The sequence below is a fragment of the Cynocephalus volans genome, chromosome 13, assembly GCF_027409185.1.
Source record: "Cynocephalus volans isolate mCynVol1 chromosome 13, mCynVol1.pri, whole genome shotgun sequence".
Taxonomy (NCBI): domain Eukaryota; kingdom Metazoa; phylum Chordata; class Mammalia; order Dermoptera; family Cynocephalidae; genus Cynocephalus; species Cynocephalus volans.
Window position 1 is genome coordinate 32190213 of NC_084472.1, and position 21460 is coordinate 32211672.

The following is a 21460-nucleotide window of genomic DNA, read 5'->3' on the forward strand; positions in this document are numbered from 1 at the left end:
ATCACTTCACACCTGCTAGGATGGCTGGGATGAAAGAAACAGACAAAACGTGCTGAGGAGGATGTGAGGAAAGTGGAACCGTCACACATTGCTGGTGGGATTGTGAAGTGGTGCTGCTGCTTTGGAAAACAGTCTGACAGTTTCTTAAAATGTTAAACACAGAGTTACCATGTGACCTGCAGTTATACTTCTGGCTATATACCGAAGAGAAGCAAAACCTATGTCTACACAAAAATTTGTACACAAACGTTCATAGCACCACTGTTTATAACAGTCCCAAAGTGGAAACAACCAACCCAGATGTCTGTCAGTTGAGGAATGGATGAACCAAATGTTTTGTACACGTACAGTGGAATATTATTCAGCAGTGAGAAGAAATGAAGTCCTGATACATGTTACAACATGGGTGGACCTTGAAAACTAAAAGAAACCAGACACAAAAGGTTACGTATTGTATAATTATTATAATTCCATTTATGTTAAATGTCTAGAAAATGTAGATCTATTAGTGGTTGCCTAGGGTTGGGTGTGGGACAATAAACAACTGCAGATGGGCATGAAGTTTCCTTTTGGGGTGATAAAAATGTTTTGAACATTAGATGTGGTGATGGCTGCACAACCATGTAAATACACTAATGATCAGTGATTTATGTACTTAAAACAAGTAGATTGTATGGTACCTAAATTATACCTCACTAAAGCTTGAAAAAAAAAATGATGCCAAGAAAGGACAACGGAGGAGAGATGCTGAGCTGGTGACAGATGTTGGGCTGGGTTACAGGGAGAGGACACTGCAGGTGAGGAAACTGAACTGTGTAAAGTGAGAAAGTTCATTCATTTGCCTCAAGTCTTCTTGTTGAAGCAGGAGGTGAGAGAAACTGGAAGATGAGGGAACCAAGGTGTGCCGGTGGCCTCTCTGAGAAGGCATCCGGGTGGCAGAGCTCTGCTAGGTCCCTCCTCCCCCGCCCATCTGCTCAGGTGCGCAGGCTACATGCTCTGGTCGCAGGATGTGTGATGTAGGGTGCCTCCAAACGAGTCCTGGGGGAATTGTGGGGCTCCTCCTTCCAGTTACAGTAGGTGACTTGGTCCTTAGAGACCAGTGCACAGGAGGGACAAACATTAGTAGAATCCTTTGAAAAAATTAGAATGTTAAATTCCTTAAATTTTAATTAAGGAACAGGAGAGAGCATCAAATAACAACAGATAGTATTATAAATTCTTGAATGGGCAGTAAAAGGAGAGAGAGAAAAAGGACAAGGAGAAAAGGCAAGAGGAGGAGAGAGATGGGAGGAATGAGAAAAGGCAGACCAAAATGAAGTGAGAGATATACAGAGTGTGACAATATCCAGACATTAAGACCAAAATGGAAAGAGGCAGAGTAAGTGGTTGAAAGAAAGAGCAGTAATATTATTAACAAGAATATTGTCTAATACTATCCAGTTTTTACCACATGCCAGACACATTACTTGGATTAATTGATTGAATGCTCATACCCTCAGGAGAAAGTAGACATTATTATTATCCCTTTTACAGACAAATTTGCTGAAGCTCAGAGAGGTTAAGTAATTTGTCCAAGGTCACACAGCTGACTTCAAAGTCTATATTTTTCACCTCTGTGGTCCATTAAGGGGAGACTAGAATGTGTTTGGAGATGAATGCAGTGGCAACTGGCTCTCTTGTTTGAGCTTTTAGCTTCTGAGCAAATTTATCTGAGCCAGCACTATCCTTTTACTAGCTGGTGACTCATTCAAATCCTCCTTCCTCTTGTTATCCCTAAGACAGAGTACCGTTTGAGCCTCACAGCTCCAGAAGCTTACTAAGAGCTTTTTATTCCTGGGGCAACTACTGAGGGGGCCCTAGTCTCTACTTTACCAGATGGTTAAACATATATTTCTACCCTTGACTGAAATCCTAGTTCTTCTAATTTGAGTGGAAGAATATTTGGGGGCATCAACTTCACTGTTGGTTGCTAGAAAAAAGTCATCAAGCCATTGATTCTGTACCACCTGGTAAGATAATACAAGTACTCGTTCTTACAGCCACAAAGGTCTTCGTATGTTATTCTTGTAGAAATGTTCTCTCCAGAGACAAGGACATAATGGAAACACACGGGTTTCTGTGAGCCTTAGTTGGTTAAACCAGATTTTTTTCCAAGGCCATAGACATTTTGTAGGAGAAACTTGTGTATTCTGAGAAACCAGGAATTTTCAGAAAGTTCCTTTAGTGGGAGGACCGTCACATCCCTGGCGTGTGTACCTCGATTGGAGTCTCCTTGAATGGCACATCTATTTCAGATCATTTCCTTGCCACATGGGTAGCACTGGTCTTGGGAGTGGGAAGCCAGTTGGTTGTGGTTGGCTGAGTGACTGGACTCAGAAGCTGGTGATGTTTCCCTGGCTGCTGATAGGAGAGGAGTCTGAGTCACCCTAGGGAGCTTCAGGTCAAACTGAGCTGCCTTTGCCTTCTGGGTCACTGGATTCTGATATGCAGCACATTTCCATTCCATTGTGCTGCAGAAAGTCGGGCTCAGAAGGAGGGCAGCTATGAAACTGATCCAGAATGCCAGTGTCAGGGAGACGAGGATCACTAAAGTGCTTACAGTGAACTCACACTGACAACCTCTCACTGGTTTCATTTTTGGAATGTGGAAGCTCTGTGAAAGCAGATATCAAAGTTTGTATTAGAGTTCTCCAGAGAATCAGAACCAATAGGATATCTACCTGTCTATCTATCTGTCTGTCTGTCCATCTATCTACCTATATCTATGTAGAGAGATTTTATTTTAAGGCGTTGGCTTGCACAGTTGTGGGGACTGGCAAGTCTGAAATCTGTAGGGTGGACGAGCAGGCTGGAAATTCAGGTAAGAATTGATGTTGCAGTCTTGAGTCTGAAATCTGCAGGGAGGCCAGCAGGCTGGAAAAGCAGGTATGATTTCTATGTTGCAGTCTTAAAGCAGCATATACTTTGTGCACCTCACAGAGTCCAGCCCATGGTGAGCTGAGTTTATTTTAAAACAGATTATATGATTATTTTTCTAAAAGAAGCCAAAAGAATCAGTGACAAGACTTTTAGAATCAATAATAGCAGTGAGATGGCCGTTTATAGAAGAAGTACATGAAAATAAAACTTTTTCCAATGTGTCAGCATTAACCAATTAGAAAATATGGTGATGGAGGGAGGAAAGCTATCCCACGTAAAGGGACCTTATAATGGATGTCCTCTGCATGTTTTTATATATATATCCTAAGAATTCAAGTAGGATTATATACGTGTGTGTGTTTGTGTGTGTGTTTGTGTGAGAGAGAGAGAGAGAGAAGAGAGGGAGGGAGGGAGGGAGGGAGACTGGGCTTCCTGTAATTCTTCTTGAATTCTTGGAATAAACCTTATTCGGTCCTGTTGTATTATTTTCACATATTGCATAATTTTTGGTATTGAGGTTTGATGGAGTTTGGATGTGTTGTCCCCTCCAAAACTCATGTGGAAATTTGATCCCCAATGTGGAGTGCTGGAAACTGATTGAGTCATGGGGGTGGATCCCTCATGAATGGATTAATGCTCTCCCTGGGGGAGGGGGGTGAGTGAGATCTTGCTCTGTTAGCTAGAGCTAGTTGTTCAAAAAGACCCTGGCACCTTCTCCCTCTCTCTTGCTTCCTCTTGCCATGTGATCTGCTTGTACCTGCTGGTTGCCTGCCACTTTTCACCATGAGTAGAAGCAGCCTGAGGCCTGTACCAGATGCAGCTGTTCCAGAATTGTAAGCCAAATAAACCTCTGTTCTTTATGAATTATCCAGTCTCAGGTATTTCTGTTATAGCAACACCAAACAGACTGATACAAAGTTATATCAGTTTGCTACAAAAGCTGAGACTCATTTTCTACCCTTTGTAAGACCTGCCCCTCCTTTGCCCCGGGACCTGGGGCTCCATTCCCTCATCCTGCTCCCACAGCCCCTGGTCCCGATTCCACACAGGTTTCTTCAGTCATAGGATTTTGTATACAGGGGCTAGCAAAGAAGGAGATAGAATATTGAAGCAGAGGAATTATAAATGATAAAATTACTAAGAAATAGGCCTTTTTTTGTTCTAGGCTGTTTTAAATGCCATTAGCATTTAGCTTAACCAAACCAATTGCCTGATTTCTCAGCATACAAGCCCAGAGAAGATGAGCCCTCCAGAATTGTGGGCCTGCTGCGGCTGTCTTGGGAAGACTCCTAGTTTTCATTCAGGGCCCTGGAATCCCAGAACGGTCATCCTACACACTCGCTGCGGGACTTGAGAATTCTGTGGAAAAACAAGCACTTACTCAAAATGCAACTTTGAAGTGGTTTGAAGATATGAATAGGGACCGTCACTGGACCCTTTCTGAAATTCCCCTGAACTTGGGGTATTCTGAAATATTTTCCCTGGCCATGCTTTTCCCGCTCTGGTCATCTGTAGCACATACTTTGTCTACCATTCATTTGACATTACCATTGACCTATAACTGCTGCTGATATGAATTACAGAAAATCCTCACTACTGGAGGATTAGGATTTACTGTTTCTAATAGGGCCTGGCCACTGTCAGGGGTGCACTGGTTTTCTGCTCCCAGCTCAGCCCCTGCCTACGTCTGGCTGAGACCACACACCTGATGGCTGCTGTCCCCGCCCCTGGGCACCTTTCTTGGCATTTCAAACAAAAGGTGGTTCAATAATTCAATTTAATGCACTTGATTGAAACTGTAATGATCACAAAGGTTGAAGGAGTGTCATCGTCAAGATTTTTTAAAGAGAAAGATTTTTTTGTGACGAATAAAGTTTTGTGGAAATCTGTGTTTCTAGGAATCTTGAACCCGTCTTCTGCAGATGGGTCAGGTGTTGTGTACTTGTAAGCTTCTTGAGACTAGCGCTTTGCACATAGAAAACGTGAGACAAGCAGATGGATGAACACACAAAGTAAAATGGGGGGCTCATTGCAATTTGAAGACACTCTGAATGCAGATTCTCTACCTACAAGCAGCTGCTGGGCTGGCAGCTGCTGAATACTTTTCTAGGACTACGAAACTAGTTTTCGTTATTCCTTTAAGCAAGTCAAAAACCATTTCTTAAACCATATCTCCCTCTCTTATCTGGTCTTAAGAATAAAAATATAATTCATTCATTACTGTGAATTCCATAATCACAATATTAACAGTGTGTCTTGGTGAGAGCTACGTCCCCTTCCTTCCAACATAATCACAAAACCAGGAAGCAGGACAGCACCGGCAGCTTCTGTTATAAATTAAGCCTAGAGGGGAGAGATGCAGATGAGAAAGAGAATTGAGTCCCTGAGAAACCACTGTGCTACCTGCTGCCATGCTGTTGGTTTAATCTTTGTCCACTGGCTTCCCATTTTTTGTTACCCACAGGTAACCAGGACTCATGTGTTCTCTCATTTATTTCCTTCTACCAACTTCTCTGTGCTTTAGCCCTTCTCTGCAAAAAGCAGGATGTTTGCTAGTAGGAGTGGAATTGGGGTCTATCCTTTTTCTTCCTCATGAGACATGAAGTGTGAGAAGGAAGCAAAGGTGAGACTGGGTGTGGTGTGAATTGGCATTTCTGATGATGAACAGCCTATGAGCGCTCTTTAGTGGACTCCCATCTTCCCATAAGCATACAAGAGAAAAGCCATAACAATCTTGAATTGATACACAGTAAAAGCACCCCTTTCTAATTACCCCACGATGCATTCCCTTTTCCTATTTCTCTCCCCTCCCCTCCAATAAATAAATGAAAAATAAAAATAGCCATGGGAATGATCAAGCAGATTTGTGCTGTTACATTCCGGGGATTTCACTTTATGGGCTCAGATTAAAATTTTTTCCCAACATGGTCAAGCATGAGTATGTGCAAACTCTGTGGATGGAATGAGTTGATGGGGCTTGGCAATAAGATGCATGTGCCAATCCAGCAAGGTCAAACTTTATGATTTTATTTTCCTTAAAGTCCTGTGATGTACATTATTTCAGAATAGATTCTTGTTCAGCTTAGGTCCCTGCTTCTCTGGAGCCTCTTCCAGGTGGGTGTGCGGGAAGCTGTTGATTGACAGCATGTGAGGCGTGTTTGCTGCCTCCTTTGATGCCCATGTTTTGTCTCCTGTCTCTGTCAGGCGGGGCAAGAAGCACAGCATCATCCTGAGGACGCAGCTGTCCGTGAGGGTCCATGCCTGCATTGGTGAGTGACATCTGCTGGAGGGGATGCTTGCTGTTTGCCCTCGGTGATTAAACACGCGATGAGAACCACCACTTATGGGAATAGAATATTCACTGTTATGCTGTCTACTTTGGGCTAGCCCCTTAGAGTTTTAGTGACACAATTGCAGGCAACAACTTTTGAAGCACTGTTTCATTCTGACTTCCTTTGCTGTTTGGTTAGTGACTGGAGCTTGGGGTAAGACAGACTGTAGATGAGGTTCTTTTTGGCAGTGCTGGGGGAGATGAGGTTCCCCTGGGGCTGTGGCAGCATGAACTTCTAGCCCATTGAAGTGATCCTTCACGTGCCTCCTGGTGCCTCTGTGAAGTCATTTGTGGAGAGGTGGAGTCTGAGGCTCCAGGTGCGGTCAGGTGATTGAAAGGGAACTCTTGGGCCAGCACAGAATGGGGGCACAAGTGGATACAGAGCAAAGTGGTGTTCAGCAAGCAAGTGTATTTGTGGTTCAGAAATACACTCATCTGCAGTCACTCAGGGACACCACCAGGGCCATTGCTGCAGCCAGTGCTTGTCCTGGAATCACTGGTTTCCCTACCTGTAGACATGCATTCAGTGGAGTGAAACCAATTATTTATGCTAAGTAGACAACCTCCATGTCAATGGTCTCTAAAGCTGTTGCCCAGTTTCCTCCTGGCATTGGGCCAAATTGAGCAAGACTGTAATATCATTTTTTTAAAAAAAGGAATTAATATTCTCGTTATACATGAAAGTTTCTCATCTCTGAGTAATTTTGCTTTTGTTTAGTATTTGTTGTGGTCTCATTCAGGCCTCTGATTAGGAGGGCATAAATCATCCTGTTAAGTCCTCATCTGCACCTGGAGTGTGGTATTCATGGGTGGAGTGGAAGGAATTCTTTCTGGTCCCTCCTCCTTCTCCCTGCTTTTCTGTTGGAGACTCAGGGACGAGGAGAGAGCAGCTGGATGTGGAGGGGGATCTTTACTTCATTTGCTGTGAAGCGTGAGATTTTGGTGTGAAGGTTGCTTGCAGAGATGCTTTTTAGCAATGTCTCAAGTGACAACCTTTGTCTCACTCTTTGGCTTGGGAGTGATTGTGTAGGTGACTTATAAACCTCAGTGACTGAAAGGTCAGGGTGCCGGGAGGGTTCCTAACATGGCTGGAAACAAAGTCAGATTGGTAGGACCTTCAGCCAACACTGACCATTTCGCTTTTCAATTGCTGTAGCACTGTGACTGTAAAACATATATGGGAACTTGATTATATCTAATCACTTGCTTTTTTATTATCTGATTTATATTTTTCCAACTATTTTGTATGTATAAATCATGTTGACCTAAAGAAAAGGCCTGGGTCCCATGACTTTGGATAAACTTCCCCACCCACTCCTGGGTCTAGAAAAAATGCAGGCACATCCAATGCTGAATACTGTTAAAGTTAAATATTGAAATATAGCTGATAACCACTAGAGATTTGGGACACGAGTATGAATTGTTGTTTCCTAGGAGTGGATAGCAGAGTTTCACTAAAATAGGCTAGATCAATATCCAGATGAACTAACTCCTTTTAAGAAAATTCAGTCTTTTGCAGTACGTGCTTAAATATTTCAAGCACAGAAATTTTTCTAAATAGGTTCCATGTTAATGATTCGCTGCATTAGCTTCTGTATTCTGTAATCCCATTAGTAGATGTAAAACACATGCCCTATCCCATGGCATGCTGAGAATTGACAGCCAGTCAAGCCCACTGTGGACATGCATGTCTTCCTGCCCCAGGGTTGAACTGGGTGCTTACACAGTCAGTGTGCTTACTCACAAACCTCCAACTGCACTGGTTCTTGGAATTATGTAATTTAATGAAATGGTACCTATTTTATAAACTGATTAAATATGAGGGTAAAAAGTAACTGCCTCTGAAAATTCTTGAATGTTTTGGAAAAGACTCAGAATTACTCACCAAAAAGCATTTCTGCAAGTTTAAGTAGGTATGACAACTATAAAAGGTGGGGGAGTATTGTAAAAATCTAGAAGCATTCTACTCCTCATGAGTGTCTTCAGTTCTTTCTTGACTTCAAAGAAACTGAGATTGGGAATCAGACCATGTTATTGGAGTGGTTCATAACACGAAATTCCAGTCAGTAGATCCTTATGCAAACAACTGTCTGTATTTCATCCTAGGTCACCCAGGACGTTTGGTCACCATAGCTGTAAGTTAATATAAAGTTTTCAGTTGTGTCCACATTGTTTTTAAAGGATTTTCTGCTTTAATCAGTTTTTACCATTAATTGCATCAGGCCTGATTATATCAGAAGAAAGGGTTTGCCTGCATAAATTGACATCAGCACTCAAGAAGGAAAAATTTTTCCTTTGTATTAAAAACTTTCTTTCTCACTGCATCTTCCTCTATTGGCATGATCTGAAATAATTTTATTGCAATAGCGCTAAATATTATCCTTTGGTTCTGTATAGGAAATGGACTGTGCACATCATGTTTATGAAGTGCCTCCTCCCATTGTGCGATATTATTTCCAAGTGGCAACATTAGATGGAGTGTCTTTGGGATGAAAAAAAAACCAAACCTGGAACAATCTCCAGTTGAAATGACAAAAGAAAGCTTGACAGGGAAAAAACTGTTTTCACATCAGTTGTTTGAGTCCTTGTTTCTCTTCAAGATTATTTCCCGTCTTTACTGCATAAGAAATAGTGGAATTATTATAGGCATTGGACCCAACAGCTGCCATTGTAGGCCCTGAACCACCTGTAGCTCCCTGAAGACCGTCCTTCCCACCCACGATTGGACTGGAAGGATCCAGCATCAGCTTTTGTCTCATGGGTCTAAAATGCTGTCAAGTAAATTTCTCCCAAATAATGTTTTCCTTGCCCTGCATTCTCTGCCCCTTCTTTCCTGCTTTTATTAAGTACAAGAATGTTTAGAATCCAGGACTGTCTGTTGATGAATTGGACATGACATGCCTTTGGAATTCTCCAGTATTAACTTTGGAGCCCTGCACCCGTTGGGATGAGAGTGAAGTGGAGCCTTCATAGTTAGCAACCCAGCAAACCTCAGGAAAAATGAAGGCCACAGGGGCTCTGCTGTAATGGTCCCAGCTGGGAGCTGAGATAGGTCTTTTCTGATAGGGCAGCAGTTCTGAAGCATTTGGCAGGAGCTTGGAACAAGATTTTGTGTGGAGAGAACCTCTAAGCTCTTGTACCTCTATGCTCTTCCCCACTGTAATTTTTATTTCTTTGTACATTTCTAGGATGACCACTTGATGTAATGCATTGTAGCAAACAAGGTATGACTTGCCTTCTACATCTAGCTTTGATTCCTCAAAGAAATAATAGTGTTGATGGCTATATTATGAGCATGAACTCACATATATGAATAAAAAAATTGATAATAGGCATGCAAAGTCTGAATTTTATGAGGTTAGCTGGAGAAAATATTTTTTTTTGCTCCCTGCAAGTGATCCTATTTCCAGACACCAGAAAAATGTTGCAAGGGCCAACTGGCTCTGATGACAAAATCTCATCATGACGAGAAAAGGAGCCGAAGAATTGTGGGGTAAGGAATGGAATCTAGGATTTGAAAAAATAAGGTTTGAAGTCGTTAGGATCCTAAAGTTAATATGTGAGTGTTTTCTACTGGCTGACTTTGAAGGCATTTTATTTGGCTTAAAACCTCCCCGTTTTGGTTTTCTGAAGCAGATTCTGCCTTCCCATTAAGAAAATAAACCCTGTCCATTGATTCTGTGGGAACCAGAAGGCCTAAGCTTTCAAGTGTCCAGTATTGAGTTAAACAAAAGGGTAAAATTTGGCTGAAGATTCCAGAGTGTCATCTGTGCTTTTAGCTGTGAAAGAACAACCTAGCACAAAAGGTCTTTAGAGGTATATTCCCAAAGCCTATGAGATGTTGAGGTCTACTCGTGAAGTCAGAGTTGAAGCAGGTAAAGCTGGCAGGGTGGCTGAAGTGACTAATCTCTGCATGAGATGAGTCTCAGTGCTCATTAAGGATCAAATCATAGGGATAAAGACAACTTCTAAAGGCAAGCAAATGACGTGGGAGAAGGCTGCTTCATCCATTGATACAGAAAAGTAGCCAGTTTTCAGCAGTAGAAACATCATTACACATCCAGATATCACTATGTAGCTTGCAAAGCATTTTCCTCTTGCAAGTGAAGTTCTACAGCTATGTGCTTTGTGCTGCATTGTTATAGCAAAGAGGTAAATTATAAATAGTGAAGCATTTCTTCAAGAAGAACTTTCTAGTGCAAGAGAGACTGACAAGATTCATTTCATGTACCAGCCAATTTAGAGGAGGTGGCTCCCTGGGGCACAGTGTGGAGCAGGATCCTGAGGCTGTGCACCATCTTAATGGGAAAGAATCCTGCATCAGCATTACTTTTACTGGTAATTATGTGTCTGTGTGGTGTAAGGTGGCTTGTTAGGGGCTCCAGTGAGGTACAAGTTATTCCCAGTGTCTGAACCTCCTGTAGCTACAGTGTACAGGGCCCTGGGCTTCTGTATTCTAAAGGTGGGGAGTGGAGCCGTAATCCCTACCCCCTCCGCCTTTGTTCTCCAGTCCCTGCCTCAGTCTCTGCCTTTCTTCTTATGCCCATGAATCTGCGCATGGCTTCTCCGTCTCTCTCACCTGACTGATTTTCCTGACCAGGCCAGGTACCACTCCCGCACCTCTGAGTATCCTTCCTTCTACAATCAGTCTGAACTGGCTTCTCGTGGCTGAGCACTCCTAGCCTGCAGGGAGGCTTTCCTTCAGTTTCCTTTTCCCACACTGCACTCACCCCTCAGGTGGGCTGCAGAGGGACACTGGGCTTTGGAGCATTCACTGGATTCCAAGGTCGTCCTCACTGCTTCTTGGCTCTATGTCACTTTGGAATTTCCATTAAAACTAGAGATTGCCTTCGGGAAACAGCACATTGCCATTTTGGTGGTCTTGGGTCTGACAGCACCTGGGTGATGTTTCTATGTTAGCTAGTAAAGATGAGGCACCACTGAGCATGGTGAGTGCTGAGACCCATGCGGCCTGGACAGTGACATGGGGTAGCTTGGGTGTCTGGCCTCTCTGGGTGCTGTGGGGTCCACATGGGTGCCGTTGGCCCTCTGTTGTCTGCTTGGTGGCAGACTCCCATGTGTTGTCTGTGTGACTGCAGAAACAAGTAAAGCTGGCTGTCCTCTGGCCAGGAGACCCCTCCAGTGCCCTTTTCCCCCCTCTTAGCCCCCTACTTTGCTTTCTCTGACTCCAGGCTTCGGGTCCGTGCTTCTTGCTGGCTCTGTCGTGCATTCCCTCAGGAGGCTGCTTCTGCTCCTGTCCTGCCTCTACCATGTCTGCGTTGGGTTATGTGGGGGGGCTCCCTCCTTGCCCCGTCCTTGGACATCATGGTGGCCAGGCTCACAGTGTCCTGGCCTTGCTCATCCCTGGTGGGGTCAGGTGTGTTGGGCCACCTGTCCTGTTTTCTATCCCTTTATGCCAGGATCCACTGACTCTCCAGAAACTCTGGCGGCCACCTCCCATTCTTCCAAAGGTGTTTGTCTTCCTGCGGAGGCCCCTGAGTTGCTGGCTGCAGCCTCAGAACGAGATGGGTTTGAAATCCTGAGTTTCCCCTTGCAGCAGGAGAATTCCAGTGCTCAGTCTTTTATCATTTTATTTTTATTCTTTTTAAAACTTACTTCCATTTTCACCCCATCAACTCTGTGACCCATTTTTGCCTGGTGGTTCTGTTTTCTAGGTTAAAACAAGCTCTGTGGGTTAATCAGATATGCACCTCCTATCATCTGTTTGCTATTAACCTGTCATAGCTCCCAGGTGACAGACCCCACAGAATGTCCTGTGTCTAAGAGGCTCTTGGGTTGGCACTGGAGGAGGAGATTTCTTAGGCGGGTCAGACTGTCAGCCTCTCTCCACTCTGTGGGTGGCCACATCTAAGGTGCCTTATCAGTGTAAGACCGTGATTGACAGATGTGTCCAACCCCACCCCTTGCCCCCACCCCCAGCTGCCCACCCAAAAAAAAGAAGGGAAAAAGGATACAGGAAGGGTGTAGAACACACTGCCAGGTTTGTTAACCTACATGAGAGTCTGGTCTTTAAATGCTGGAGACTGTTCAGTTCTGTCACACACCTTTCCACAAATGCTTTATAAGCTTGTGGTGTATGTGTCAGGAGTGATTTCTCACCAAAAATGGAAGGAGCAACTAGGGAATAAATATAAAGAGTGGCTCTGCCATCCACACATATGTAGGTTGGGATAAAAACAGGGATGAATGAAGAAGGGAGACCCACACCTGTGACAGAGAGGGAGCATAAGAACCTTCCAGATTTGGCTGAGAACTCAGGTCAGCTATGGGAATTAAGAGGTGCTAGGAAAGGAATTATGGACATGAACAATGAATTGAACCACGGGAAAGAAAAGTGGGTATCTCAGGGTCCCTTATGGCAGCTTCATTTCATATTTGTGTGCTGTCCCCCCACCCCTTCCCCTAATTTTACTTTATTTAAATTACTTATTGCCTCTTTAGGACTTTGTTACCTTTCATCTGTAAGGCTCTCAGGATATTGGATAATGGAATTCAAGCATTGCCTAAGAACCATTGTCAGTGTGTGTGCTTTGCCCTGTCCTAACAATTGTTTATATCCTGGTCACTTAACAAGGAACATTAAATTCTGGTAAAAAACCTTGATAGTGGAGGCTGTAATCATACTGATAGGGCCACCTGCAGCAGGTGTTACAAGAGAAGGTTAAGCAACGTGCTGACAGATAGACTGCTAAGTTGCTCTCTCGTAAAAACCTTTAGATACATCCAGAAAACAACCCGTGGTAAGGAGACCACCGTGCTTTCAAATGATTTCTACTGCAGTCTCTGTGCAAATGCTTTTCCTCCCAGGTCTGACCTGTTTGTGGGGCATAATGCAAGCTCCAGTGACAGGCTCTCTGTGCCTGTCCCCATGAAGAGACAACTTTACTTTTGTCACTGAATAATCAAAGCCTCTTGTTGGGAAACGAAATGCTTTGTTTCATTACTAGAAATTTTGGTATTTAGAGGGTGTGGGAGTTGAAAAGGAGGATGGATGGCTTGCAGATGTCTTGCTAGATGGAGGTTCCGTAAGGATTAGGTGGGCTTTGATGTATTTCTCATGTCTTGCTGAGAGACTCAGAGAAAACGCCTTCCTGGGGGGTCTTAGGCATTTTACCCATTTCTATTGTGTCGGAAATACTTAATGGGGAGTATTATAACTTGGAAAAAAAATGTAAAAGCATTAGTTTAGTTCAGCAAAATATGCAACCGATTCAAGATTTAACTTAAAGGAGAGAAAAAGGCATTGAAGAATTTGTCATAAATGCTGTTTTAAATTCGTCTGCTAGGGTAATAGTGACGGATAGCTAAGAAGAACATTTGAAAGGCTTTGTTAATGATTTTGTTAGCATAATTGAAAAAAAGGAAACAAATTCTGTTGTTAATTACACTGGAAGTGACATGATTTAGCTGTAATCCCAGTGACTGGATGGTGAGCATGTAGGCAGGAAGGGACTCAAGGACGGTGCCAGGCCCACAGCCCAGACTTCAGCCATTGCTTAATCTTTTAGAAGGACAACTTTAGATTCAATGGTCAGTTTAATAACACTCTTAAAATTAGATAATATATCTACAGGTATTTCACAAGTTGTCAAATGCTACATAGATCATTAGTTTGAGAGAAACTTTACCAAAAAGCTAAAAAAGAAACCCGGATGTTTTACCTCAGCCATTTAAAGATAAGTCACGTGAAGCTCGCTCACTGACCGACTCACGTTTGCACCCATGGCTTTCCCACCCACGGCACCACGGGCCTTCTCTCCCCTCCTGAGCCATGGCGGGGCTGAGGAAGGTGGCCTGCAGAGGGGAAGGCATTTTCTCAAGGCCATGTGGCTTGAGACTCTCCCTGGCCGGAGTTCTTTGCACTGGCCTGCTGCTCCTCTTTTTGGGCTATTTTATATCATCTTCAACCCTTCTCTAGATATATGATTGCAGAGACCGATGCAGTCCTTCTGGTTTGAGAAGTCTGAGGAGTGCTGCCAAAATATCTAAATAAATGTCTTTTGAAACGTTTTCTCCGAGTGAAGTTTCACCAGGCTTCAAAGGATGGTGTTCTGGCTGCGTTCCAGTGTGGTTCACAGATTGCCTTAGAAGAAAGTAAATCAGCTGAGAAAATGGACTTCACCCTTCCTGAGCTCACTAGGTTTAGTATTGCACTTGAAATTCTTTCTTTCAAGCCAGGCTACTGACGCCTATAGATAGAACTGGAGCTTCTGTGTCCCTTCGGGTATTTACCCTGACTGGCTGGACAGATGGCCTTTCGTTCAGGCTTCATGTTGGGAATTCCATGGAAACTGAGGCTCTTAATTGACCAGAACTGCACACCGTTGCCCTCTGGCTTTAGGAGCTGCCCAAAAGGAACAGCAGGAGGGTTCTGGGCAGGAGGGTGTGAGCCCTCCCTTCTCTTGGTTTTGAGTTTGGTCCTTGTCTGAGAAGCTGCTTGTGATGTGGATTCTGTGCTGGGTGGCAGTTTCTCTTGAGCATTTGAGGGTGGACTGTTTTGTGCCCTGTGTGCCAAAACGTGTGGTCCACATTGAAGGAGACCCCAAATTATTTGTTGATCAAAGAAAGTAGATAAGAGAGTCATGGTACTGACTAATGTTTCCTAAGTTTAATTCATTTGCTTCAGGCATGAATTTCTTTGGTATTTTCTCTGAAAAAAGAATAAAAGGCAGTACATAGAATGTGAAGTAGAAAGTTAAAAAGCTGTGAAAGTGAGTCAGAGGTTACTTTAAAGAGTGTTTTAAAGAGAGCTCTGTAGGTGTCATGTGTACATGGAATCTCACTGTCTACAAGTGTCCATGGCCTGGTGACCTGTCTGTGCACATGCCTGGCACAGCCGTGTGAGTGCCAGCACTGCACTGGGGCCTGGGACAGTGGAGCTGTGCCTGTAAAGCGTGCTTCTGTATTGGAGGTGAGGAGTTGGTGGTGTGGGCTAGCAGCCTGGTATGAGAATGCTACATGCAACAGCTTTTGTGGCCTTTCCATTTGAGATGCCTACTTCACTTCTTTTGGGGAATGGGGCAGGATGCTGTTGTCCCCAGATGTGACAATTTGATGACAGACTTCATTGACAGCAAATGAAGAAGCAGGTGAATCCTTCACTGAGGCTGGTCTATGGATTTTACCGTGATTACGTGGAAGATTGCTCCTATGGGGACTGCCAGGGCTGATTATTCAGAGTGGGCACGTGGCATCCATGCTGCTATAGGATGGCTTTGGAGAGCCCTTCTAGCCCTCTCGTCCCCTGTTCTTTGTCAGGCTTCCTCCTGGGTGGGCAAGTTGTGTGGCTGGGATGTCACCTAGAACTGGATGTCAGGATGCAGGGAGCATAGGGATTTAGGTCTGAGGATTTTGCTGAGAGCAGAGTCAGCATCATTAGGAATCATGATGCTCTCCCCGCTGTGGACGCCTGAGGCCGGGGGATTTCTTGGTGTCATGCTGCATCTGAATCATGTTCAGGCTGCAGAGGCCATCATTATCAAGCACGTGCTATGCGCCAGGCACTTCCCATAGACAAGTTCTTCTATTTATCCTCCCAACACGTGCATCATCCTTACTTTACAGAAGGAGAAAGATTCAAAGAGCTTTGGTAGCTTGTCCAGGGACACAGAGCTAAATGGCAGAGTGGTATTCAAATCCACATCTGTCTTACTGTTAATGGAAAAGTCCTGTTTTGTTACAATAGGCAATTTACTTCTTAAAAAGTTGTCTTTTTATAAAAGCAGAAAGGGAAATTTCCTCTAAGTGCTTAATGCTTATACTTCCTACCAGGCACTGAGCAAAAGACTCAGCAGATACTAACTCCTTTATTCCAAACAGTAACCTCTGAATGGGAATTATTGTTTCCACTTAATAGACGAGGAAACTGAGGCACTCAGTGGTCTCTTTCCTTGGCCACGGTCTTGCAGGGAGGAGATGACAGAGCTGAGATTCACACCCAGATCTGCCTGACAGCAGGGTGTTGTGTTCAAGCTCTGTGCTCTCTTGCCTCCAGTACCACTAGTTGTCCTTGACTGGAAACTTACTGTTCTCCCAGCACCTGGCTGAGCTCTTGACTAGCACAGTTCTGATGACAGAACACAGGCTCTAGAATCAAACCTGCCCTAAGATGCTGTGTGAACTTGGACAACTGACCTCACTTCTCTGAGCTTCAGTATCCTCACTTATGAAAATATCTTAATATCACTTAATATCTCCTTTAAGAATTGTTGTGAGGATAAGATAAATATTTCAGTTGTGCTGGATCCAACTTTTAAAATTAAAGGGCTTATATTATCCATAGATTTGTGGGCTCAAAGAACAGACAGAATAGGGTAGTGTGTGCTTTAGAATCAGCAAACTGGGGCTCAGATCCTGGCCCTGCCTGTGTGTGTCCATGAGCAAGTTACTCACCCCTCGTGGGTCTGTCTGCGTATTTATAACAGTGACGACAAGGGGGTCCTAGTGCCTCCATCCTGGTGGTGATATTAGCACTCAAGGAGACAGTGTGTGTACACTGGCCTAAGCATAGTGCCCCACACATGCTGAGCCCTGGGCAAATGGTGACAAATATCATCATCATCATTATTACCACCACCAATAAAAGTTTCGTGTTTTGTTGCTTTGCAAATCGTTAGAGGAAAATCAAAATGTGATTATCTAGTGGTTCTCAAAGGAAGGCACCTTCAGAGTGTCTGATCTATTTCTAGAAATGAACTGACTTAAATGAAATGTGTGTCTTGCCTCCAATTCATGAAGGACCCCATCTTCTTTGTCCAGAGCTAGACCACAGAATTGTATTAGGTGTTAAACTGGGGCAATAAATTGTGGAACTCTTAAATATGAAACCTGAGTAATGTCCAATTAATGTGTTTAGCTGCAAACCTTTTCTGAATAGCAGATAGATTTTAAACTGTAGATCAATAAATTTCCACTAAAATTTTATTTGATCTTACAGAATGAAATTGTCCAACCCAAGGCCTGAGGGCAATTCTGACCCCATAATTCCTGGGTAGCCACTGGCATTGGGGTCATTCGTGTGGTTCTCTTCTCTTCAGTTACCCCACCTTAGATACATCTCAGAATGCTCCAATTTTGGCAAGTACTGAATAGTCATGTTTACAGGAAAACTTTCATTGTCACTGAAATTAAGTAGGTTTTGTGACAGCGAAGGCAGCTTCCTCCTTGCGTGTGTTCTCCCCAGGGGACTGTGGGCACGAGGGTGAAGCTCCTGACCACGTGTGCCCAGGCATTAAACAAGACAGTCGAATGCGTGAAAAGGGGTGAAAACATCCTAACTTAACACCAAGTGCTAGTCACACGCTAGTCATTTTAAAGTTGAAAAATTATGGTTTAAGCACTATAAAAGTAGTCCAAATACTCTCTGAGTTGACATTTACAAAATGTCCAATAAATAAGCTGTTCAATTCACACCCCAAAATACAGTCTGTATGTTTGTTTTTCCTACGACAAATATGCTAGTGATGGTAAACTTTCACTACACATATGACCATAAACGTATCAGCTGATTCAGTGTCTGGAGGGTTTTTTTTTTTTTTTTAATGACTTGCTTGGCTCGGGGTACCTTACAAACTGTCCCATGAGGTCACGCATTGGCTCCTCCTCTGCCTCATCTCCCTGCATTGATTGACAGCTCAGGGCGCCCCAGGCATGGGGCATGGGTGACTGAAGATGGGTTGACCAGGTGCATCTCTTCCCCAGGTGCTGGCTCAGAGGCCCCTGGGCAGCAATAGCAAGTGGCATGGAGCACTTTGCACTTCATCAGAAAGCCATAAAAATGATTACCAGCCCATTAAGGACTTTGAAAAGGAGCTCCACAGAGCTGGCCTTGCAAGGAATTGCCCAGGCCACTGTGAGTCACCAAAGTGTGCTGTGGATTTTCTTTGATGGAAGATAGTATAATCTTAAAGAAAGGGGATCAGGGTAGGCATGTTGGTTAAGATGGCCTCAGAATGCCTGGAACAGCTTGTGCCAGGGGGGCAGAACTGCTAGTGCATGCCCACTGCAGGGTTCAGGATGGTGATACTCAGAGAGCAGCCCTGGCTCTCCTTGGCTGTCCTCCGAAGTTTGGAATTTGGTCCTTTCTGGGATCTGACTCAAGGTCTGGCCTTCTTCAGGTCTCTTAGGGGCTCCAGACTTTGGTTTCTGGCTCAGGGGGAGTTGGGGAACATGGGGTTTTGAGTCCAGCACCCCAATCATGGATGGGGCAAGAGACCACTTACCTGGGCCTTTGGGCAGGACTTCTGATGTCACCTCCAAATGAGGTTGTGCCTAGAATCTAAGATGAACTATTTTATGTATGTATGTATGTATGTATGTATTTATGTATTTATTGCCTTTAGAACAGTCTTTATTGTTGTAAAAACAAAAACAAAAAACTTCATGCTACATTGATTATAACTTACATATACAAAAATAACCATGGAATGTATTACAAACTCAGCTAACTTTTTTTTTTATTCTATAATATTTTATTTTAAAATTTTTTCCATATTTTTTATGAGCATATCCATAATTACAAATCGTAATCATTCTTTATGCCCCTTACCCAACAATCGTTCCCCAACCTCCCTACTCTCTTCTCCCCCATCTCTAGTATCTTTAGGTTTGTTCCCTCCTTCTGAAAGTTCAACATATTATTGTGGTTCCCTCCCCCTCCCTCTCTCCCTCCTTACTTCTCTCTTTCTCTCTCTCTCTCTCTGCCACTCCCCCTCTCCCTCCCCACTTGTGAGTGAGGACATGTGGTATTTCATTTTCTGTGTCTGGCTAATTTCACTTAATGTAATTTTCCCCAAGCTCATCCATGTTGCTGCAAATGGCAGAATTTCATTCTTTTTTATGGCTGAGTAGTATTCCATCGTGTGTGTATACTACACTTTCCTTATCCAGTTATCTGTCAGTGGACATTTAGGTTGGTTTTATAGTTTAGCTATTGTAAATAGAACTGCAGTGAACATGGGAGTGCAGGTGTCCCTTTGACATGATGATTTCCATTCGTTTGGTATATACCCAGTAGTAGGATTGTTGGATCCTATGGTAGTTCTATCTGTAGTTGTTTGAGAAACCTCTGTACTGTTTTCCATAATGGCTGTACTAATTTTCAGTCCCATCAGTGGTGTAGAAGAGTTCCCTTTTCCCTGCATCCTTGCGGGTATTTGTTATTCTCAATCTTTTTAATAGAGGCCAGTGTAACAGGGGTGAGATGATATCTCAATGTGGTTTTGATTTGCATTTCTCTGATGATTATTGATGTTGAGCATTTTTTCATGTACTTGTTGGTCATTTGTATATCTTCCTTTGAAAAATGTCTATTCATCTCCTTTGCCCATTTTTTAATTGGATTATTTGTTTTTTTATTGTGTAGTTTTTTGAGTTCCTTATGTATTCTGGATATTAATCCCTTGTTGGATGTATAGTTTGCAAATATTTTCTCCCATTCTGTGTGTTGTCTTTCTGCTCTGTTGATTATTTTCTTTGCTGTGCAGAAGCTTTTTAGTTTGATATAATCATGTTTGTTTATTTTTTCTTTTGTTGCTAGTGCTTTTGGAGTTTTATTTGTTAAGTCTTTGCCCAGTCCTACTTCCTGGAGTGTTCCCCCTGTTTTCTTTTAGTAATTTTATGGTTTCAGGTCTCATATTTAAATATTTAATCCATTTTGAGTTGATTTTGGAATATGGTAAGAGGTACAGGTCCAGTTTCATTCTTCTGCATATGGATGTCCAATTTTCCCAGCACCATTTATTGAAAGGCAATCTTTTCCCCAATGTATGTTCTTCTTGCTTTTGTCAAAGATCAGTTGGCTGCAAGTATGTGGTGGTGTTGATTACTGTGTTTTCTATTCTGTTCCATTGGTCCAAGTGTCTGTTTTTATGCAAGTACCATGCTGTTTTGGGTACAATAGCTTTGTAATATAATTTGAAGTCAGGTAATGTTTCTCCACAAAATATTAGCAATCAGAATACAGCAAAGCATCAAAAAATTATACACCATGATCAAGTGGGATTCATCCCAGGGATGCAAGGATGGTTCAACATATGAAAGTTAATAAATGTGATACACCACATCATTAGATGTGGAAAAAGATTGATCTATCTCAATAGATGCAGAAAAAGCATTTGATAAAATTCAACATCCCTTCATGGTAAAGACTCTCAGCAAGTTAGGTATAGAAGGATATTATCTCACACAATAAAAGCCAAACATGACAAACCAATTGCCAGTATCATCCTGAATGGGGAAAAGCTGAAAGCCTTTCCCTTCAGAATAGGAACAAGGTAAGGATGCCCACTGTCACCACTCCTATTTAACATTGTACTGGAAGTACTAGCCAGAGCAATCAGGCAAGAGAAAGAAATAAAGGGCATCCAGATTGGAAAAGGTGAAGTCAAACTGTCCCTGTGTGCAGACAGCATCATCTTATATAAAGAAAAACCTAAAGACCCTACCAAAAAACTCTTGAGCTGATTAACAATTTCAGTAATGTTACAAAGTCAGCATCTCAAAATCAGTAGTGTTTTTATCCTCCAATAATGAACTAGTGGAAAAAGAAATCAAGACAGCAAGCCCATTTACAGTAGTCACGAAAAAAATAAAATACCTAGGAATCAATTTAACCAAGGAGGTGAAAGATCTCTACAATGAGAACTACAAAACACCACTGAAAGAAATTAAAGAGGACCCAAAAAGGTGGAAAGACATAACATGTTCTTGGACTGGGAGAATTAACATTGTGAAAATGTCCATAATACCCAAAGCGATCTACAGATTCACTACTTTCCCTATCAAAATACCAATGACATTCTTCACAGAAATGGAAAAACAATCCTAACATTCATATGGAACAACAAAAGACCCCAAATGGCCAAAGCAATCCTGAGCAAAAAAGAAATAAAGCCAGAGGCATAACACTACCCAATGAACTACTTTAAACACAGTTTTTTATAACCCTCCTTTGGCATGTATGGCTTCATTTTTCATTCTTAAACAAATGGGTTAAGAGCCTCCCCATCCCCACCCCCCAAAAAAAGCAAATGTCTGGACCATGTCCTGCTCAGGTCTTGGAGTCCAGACTGTATCGGAAGGTGTTGGTTCCCCTTCAGGAGTGTCCTACTTGAGGGGAGAGGGCAGGTGAGGGAAGAGCAGTAGGAGGCAGGACTCTAATTCTGGAGCCAGCATTGTCAAGCAGCTAGA

The 21460-nt window shown here is 43.0% G+C and overlaps 1 protein-coding gene across 1 annotated transcript in view; it reads left to right on the top strand.

Annotated features, from left to right (window-relative positions):
* Positions 1 to 21460, top strand: part of FHOD3 (formin homology 2 domain containing 3) — a 478616-nt gene that overhangs the window by 70693 nt on the left and 386463 nt on the right. The window contains exon 3 of the mRNA XM_063076795.1: positions 6124 to 6188. Within this exon, the coding sequence (XP_062932865.1) occupies positions 6124 to 6188 (65 nt within the window). The remainder of the gene's footprint in view (positions 1 to 6123; positions 6189 to 21460) is intronic.